Source organism: Lepeophtheirus salmonis, unplaced genomic scaffold (genome assembly GCF_016086655.4).
Source record: "Lepeophtheirus salmonis unplaced genomic scaffold, UVic_Lsal_1.4 unplaced_contig_16816_pilon, whole genome shotgun sequence".
In the NCBI taxonomy this organism is placed as follows: Eukaryota; Metazoa; Arthropoda; class Copepoda; order Siphonostomatoida; family Caligidae; genus Lepeophtheirus; species Lepeophtheirus salmonis.
In genome coordinates, this window is record NW_027292085.1 from 1 (window position 1) to 6,592 (window position 6,592).

The 6,592-nt window shown below is 27.1% G+C and overlaps 1 protein-coding gene across 1 annotated transcript; it reads left to right on the forward strand.

The window, feature by feature from the left end:
• The first annotated feature begins 3,311 nt into the window (after window positions 1-3,311).
• LOC121126393 (uncharacterized) lies at window positions 3,312-6,136 on the forward strand. The gene is made up of 5 exons (XM_040721722.2): window positions 3,312-3,904; window positions 3,955-4,143; window positions 4,210-4,347; window positions 4,402-4,552; window positions 4,628-6,136. Exons 1-5 carry the CDS (start codon window positions 3,454-3,456, stop codon window positions 5,052-5,054), a joined length of 1,356 nt encoding a protein of 451 aa, XP_040577656.1. The 5' UTR covers window positions 3,312-3,453; the 3' UTR covers window positions 5,055-6,136.
• The last annotated feature ends 456 nt before the right edge of the window (window positions 6,137-6,592 follow it).

Below are 6,592 nucleotides of genomic sequence, written 5' to 3' on the forward strand. Positions count from 1 at the left end.
TCTATAAATATGGTCATTTTAAGCCGTATTTGACTTGAATTTCTTGAAAAAAGCTTCAAATTGCGATAATTCTTTGCTCAAATGCCTTTATACGTTCTCAAAGTAATATATTTGATGTTTGAAAGATGAATTTTTACTTACCCGAAATTTGAATATGAAGTTTTGTATGTAATGATTAATAAACTTATTTTCATTTTAAAAATTGGAATTTGGATTTTTGTCAGAAATATGGTCATTTTACGCAAAATTTTAACCACAAACATAATTTTGGATTATTTTTAAATAAATATTGTCATGTAATGTTGTGTTTCTTTTGTCATGCGCCTTATTTATACTCAAAGGTTTTGTTTTTATGTTAAAAATACCAATTTTTTTAGTAAGGAAAAGAAGTTTTCATTTTTATGAAAGAGTAACTTTCGTGTTTGGCTTGTTTTCATTTTAATTTAGTTTTAACACCTTTATATTGTCGAAGAACTATATTTTACTTTAAAAGACGAATATTTTACAATAAACAAGGAATTTAGATTTTTGAAAGAAATATGGTACATTTGTTCCATTTTTTAGTCTAATTATGCAAAAAGACTTTGATTTGGTTTTTTTTTCCTTAAACAACTTTTATGTTCTGAAAGTTTTATACTTCATTGAAAAAACACAAATTTTCTTACAAAAACTCAATTTTTTTAACATAAAAATGCATAATTTGATGCTAAAATACCTTGATATTTCCTCAAAGCTCTAAATTTCATGATCAAAATATGAATTTGTAAGTGAAAATCAAGGATATTTGGGTTTGTTGTTTTAATTCATTTTTTGTTTGATTAAAAAAAAAAAGATTTTTATTAGTTTTTTATTGATTATTTAATTAACTTAAATTTTTAATTGTCAATTTTTTTATTTATTTCATTTATAATCAGATACGATTGAAAATACTTAAAAAGGGCGTTTTTGAATACTGAAAAATTTTGTGTTTTTTCTCTTAAGTCCAGCTAGGATAATTTTTGGTTGTCTTGTTCTAAAGTTAATCTTCAGTTCCATCCCAGACAAAAAACAAAGAATTTTGATCTTTTATAAAAAAATATTCTAATTTTAAGACTTATTTCTGTCTAATTCCTTGAAAAAAGCTTCAAATTTATAAGCTTCAAATTTTTCTTTCTTTAAGCAGCTTTAATGTTCAAAGTACTATATTCAATGATAAAACTACGAGTTTTTATGAAAATACACGAATTTTGGATTTTTTTAAATATCGTAATTTTATGCCATATTTTGGTAGAATTCCTCTAAGAAATCTTTAAATGCATAATTTATTTGTTGAAACTCTATTATTCTTATCATAGTGCTAAATTTCTATTTCATTTTTTTAAATTTTTATTTATTGTCAGATTTTTATTTTATAAATATTATAAACAGATACAATTGAGAAGCCTTCCAATAAAGAGTGAAATATATTTTTTTATGCTGAAAACATTGTCTAATAAGTCCAACTAGGAAAATTGTTGGTGGTCTTAATAGCAAATCAATCTTTAGTTTTATCATTAAAACATGGAATTTTTTCAAAACATATTCTCATTTTATTCCCTTTTTCTGTCTAATTCCTCGAAAAAAGCTTAACTGCGGTATTTCTTTGCTCAATTTATGAGGAAGATTTTTTTTTTCATTTTAACCCTTTTTACGAACTAATTCCTAAAAAAAAGGCTTCAAATGTGTTATTCATTTTCAGAAAGTCAGATTTCGGATTTTAGAAAAAATATGGTCATATTTAGCCATTTTTTCTAGTAGTTCCTTATAAAATGCTTCAAATTCGTTATTTATTTTCTCACCTTTTTTTTCTTCAAACTGCTATATTTTATGATTCAAAAACGAATTTCCAATTAACAACATAGATATTAGATTGTTTTAAATTTGTTCAATTTTCTGACTTAATTTCTCAAACAAAACTTCAAATGCTGTATTTTTTTGAACAAATACGTTTATACGTCCTCAAAGGCCCATGTTTAATTATTAAAACATGAATTTTTGAATAAAAACCTGTGTTATGGATTTTTTCAAGAAAATATGATGGTTTAATTTAGTTTAAATCTAGTTTGATCAAAAAATATTCAAATGCAATATTTTTTTATCGTAAGAAATTATAAATGTCCTTTAAGTGCTACATTTAATTATTCAAACACGAATTGCCAAATAAAATATGCATATTCGATTTTTTTTTAATTATGATATTATACCATTTTACTCTCTAATACTCTATACGTGTATTTTGGATTTTTTGAAGAAAATATACCTATTTTAAGCCCTTTGTTTTGCTGAAGGAAAAAAATTCAAATGTGATATTTTCTTATCTTAAGAAACAATAATTGTCCATAAAGTACTATATGTATGTAATATTTTATTCACGAATTTCCCACCCAAAAAATTGGTTTTGGTTTTTTTTCCCTTTATATCTTTCTGAAAAGATTTATGTGTGTTGTTTAATTTTTTAAACACCTTTATACATCTTCAAAATCCTTAATTTTATGATTAAAACATCAATTTTCAACTAAAAACACGGATTTTGAAAAAATGATAACTTTAAGACTTTTTTCGGTGTAATTCCTCGAAAAAAACTTCAAATTCGTTACTTCTTCCCATAAAACCCTTGATACGTCTTCATAGTACTATATTTCATGATAAAATACAAATTTCCAACTAAACACATGGTTTTTGGATTTTTTTTGAGACGGTTATTAATTATGAAGAAGTAATTATAAGGAGTAATTATGAAGGTAATAAAAAATATTATTAAATATAATATTCAAACATATGAGAAAAAGAGTTTGAGTTTTCTTTTCTTAATTCCATAAAAATCGCGTTTTTGGTAATTTATTCATACTATTTAAAGTTTTGGGTCCCCACTCTACCTATATTTAAATCAAATTACATTAAATAATCTAGAAGTGCTCAATATTAAGTCTTTTAAAACCCTATTATATATACGTATTAAATAAAATAAGGCGAATTTTCGGCACAAAAATAGGTGTAACTGAATTTATTCATTAAATGCTACTAATTGTTCTTAATATCGATGACGCATAGTGCAAGTTGGATAATATAGTGTAATGATATTATGTATTATTATTTGATTGACAGAGAAACATTTAGTTTGTACAATATAATAAGTATGGAGATAACTAAAAGGAAAGAACCAAGGACTCCCTGCGATAGACATACTCTCTTATTGACCTTGATTACAAAAAATATATATATTTGAGGAACTTTGTGTTGAATTGTATGTTAGCCTCTCTATATTTATACCTTGCTTTCTAACTCTTCTAATCATTGCTATATAAAACAACACAACTCATGAGTACATTCACACTAGAATTTAAAAAAAAAGCAATGATAATGAAGAAGCGTGCGTGAAGGTCGAGCGATTTAGAAAAGAAACCTGTTAAAGTATACTTTTCATTTAATATTGAAATGGGTTCCAATGGTGGCACAAGTAGTGGTGGTGGTGGCGGAAATACTCGAAAAAAGGGGGATTATTCTCTCCTTTCAGAAATAAACTCAGAGGAGGAATGGTTGAAACTCAGCTCCAAGGAGGGACTTTTTATCATTGACGTGTATTCCGAGTGGTCTGGACCTTGCTTAGCTATGACCAATTTTCTAAAAAAAGTCAAGCTAGAAATTAATGATGATTTGCTTCATTATGCAACTGCTAAAACAGATTCTATTCCATCTTTGTCAATGTTCCAGGGTCTTTGTAGACCTCTATGGTTGGTTTTATCTTTTGGACAAGTTGTAGCTACGGTTCATGGTGCCAATGCTCCTCAGCTAGGTCGAGTAATTGAAACTGAAATTGAAAATGAAAAAATGGTGATGGCTGGTGAGAAAGTACGTGAGACAATTAGTTTGGATGAGGTTTTTTCAGGTGAAGTCATTTTTTTGTTTATTTAATACTATACTTTTTGACTATTTCAGATTATGAAGCAATCGACAATACTTCTCTTTACAACGATTCAGAGAAGGAATTACCAAATTCTCCTTCAGAAAATGAAAATAAATCAATTCTTGAGCTTCGAAGTCCTATAGACGATTTTTCACTATTAATTCTACCTCAACTTAGTAACGATTTGTTTCACAGTGTGACTGATTTTTTGGACTCACAGGGTAATTTTATTTCATACTCTTATTTTATTACAACGTCACATAGTCCATCTTTTATTACTTCACCAGAGTTGATCATCACAAAGAATCTTCAAGTTCAAGATAAAGCAGAATGTATTAAAAACATTGTGCATCAAAATAATAAGAAAAACGATTCTGAAGAGCCTGAAAGCTACAATCTGCTACTTGTTACCAAGGAAATAACTCGTATACATCTCGATTAAAATTCACTTTTGAAGTAAAAACAATATTTTTTTTCAGAGGGGTCGCTTACACAATACGTCCAGGAATATTTGAAGGATCCCAAGTGTCCTATTACTAGTAAAGACTTCAATATCACCGTGACAGAGAAAGAAGATTCCCTTTATCTCATAGAAAAGTTTTTCTTCGATGATGATTCATCTCTCAAAAAGTAAATTTTAATATGCACATACGTATACTTCAATATGAACCGTCTTATTTATCATTATTTTTCTCTAATTTTCAGAAATGTACATTTGCTAATTATTCATAAGGAGACTGAGGAAAAGCATGGTGTATTAACTGAGATCCTTAATGAGTTAGAAGTTTTAGAACAGTCAATTTGCATAGTCACAGAATCATTATTAGAATATTTGACTAATAACAAAATAGTTATGAATGAAATCCTTCAAAAAGATACAGAAATACATTCTTATCTAATACGAAGCAAAGAAGAAGGAGATTTATACGTCCCAGATCAATATTTAAGTTCTGGTATTCAAATCAATGGAGAAAAATTAAATCAAAAATTAATTGAAGAATTATTCAAAGAGACAAATGTAAGCATTGATTTGTTAAGCCAACCTGTAACCATTGAAGAAAGTGCAGATACAGCAGAGGTCAAATCATCAAATGATCCAGTTTCTTTTTTAAGATCCCTCATTGGAAACTAGAAACTTTGTGATCTGTAATTATTTTTGAATAACATCACAAAATATATACTGAAATATGTACTGTAGGTACTGAAATAATTTAAGAATCCAATTGCTTTTGACAATTTGATCTTCAAGCTTTATTGGAGCGTTAATTTCATCACAAATTTTTCAAATCTTCTCGTCTCGGTGTTGTCTCATTTAGTTAAAACGTGTATTTTTTAGTTCCTTTCTAGCAAAATTATGGCCACTTCTAGGGTATATCCTGGAAAATAGCATTAAGGACTCATATAAAAGAAAAAAGTTTCAATATAAAACTCTATGCAAAAAAAAAAAGTATATTAAAAGTACTGCACATAAATTAGACAAAAAGTGAGACAAAAATTTTTTGTCTCGTCTTCACTTAGTCTCTTTTCTTCATATTTTATCTCGGCTTCTTTTCATGTCATTTTGTAACACCAAGTTTCATCTTGTCTTTATTTCGTATAGAAGAGAAAAATTTCATTTTAGTGAAACGAAACAGAAAAAAAATTATTACATCTTATCATGATGTCATTATTTTTTTTTGTCCGATTGATTCTTATTCAATCAACTCCAAGATTCGACTTTATCCAATGATTATCAGTAACGTTACTACATAAGTTCTATTCAAAATTCAAGAAGTAAAGATGTGATTTCAAGATCCTTGAGTAGATCCATATTTTTTTGCTGAAAATAGAATATGATATGTGAACACTGAAAAATCCCTAAACAATTTGGCCGAAAAGTACTAAGCGAATTACATTTGATGATGACTTAAAAAGCATAACTTTCAGTAAGACTCATTAATAGTCTAGATCAAGAGAACACACCTTCATTACTGTCCAGTTGACTACTTCTATAAGCAATTTATTCTATCGACATCAAACAAATTGTACAATAAATACCGTATGAACAAAAAACTATTTATATGGTAGCATCAGTACCCCAAAATTAATCAATCTCACAACTTTTGAATAAAACATAATAATTTAAAAATATTGGATAAATACTCTATTACTAAATATAATTATAATAACATCACATAAAAATAAAATGTTAATAAAAAATTCAGTTTAAGTAAATCTGTCAACGAAAAAATGATCATTTTAAGCCATTTTTGACTCTAATCTCTTGGGAAAAAACCTCCAATTGCATTTCTTCTTTGCTCACACACCTTTATACCTCTTTAAAGTGGAATATTTTATGATAAAAAGATGAATTTTTAAGTATATACACAGAATTTTGATTTTTTTACAAAATATAGGGTCAAATTAAATCCTTTTTGAGTCCAATTTCTTGAAAAGCTTAAATTTAAGATTTTTTCTTTGCTCAAACGCCTCTATACATCTTCAAAGTGCTACATTTAATGATTAAAAGACGAATTACCAATTAAATGCACAAAATTTTGAATTTGTAGAAAAAAAGGTGTCATTTCAAGCCATTTTTAACTCTTATTTCTTGAAGAGAGCTTCATATTGCGTTAATTCTTTACTAGAGCGCATTTATACATCCTCAAATTGATATATTTATTTCGTGAT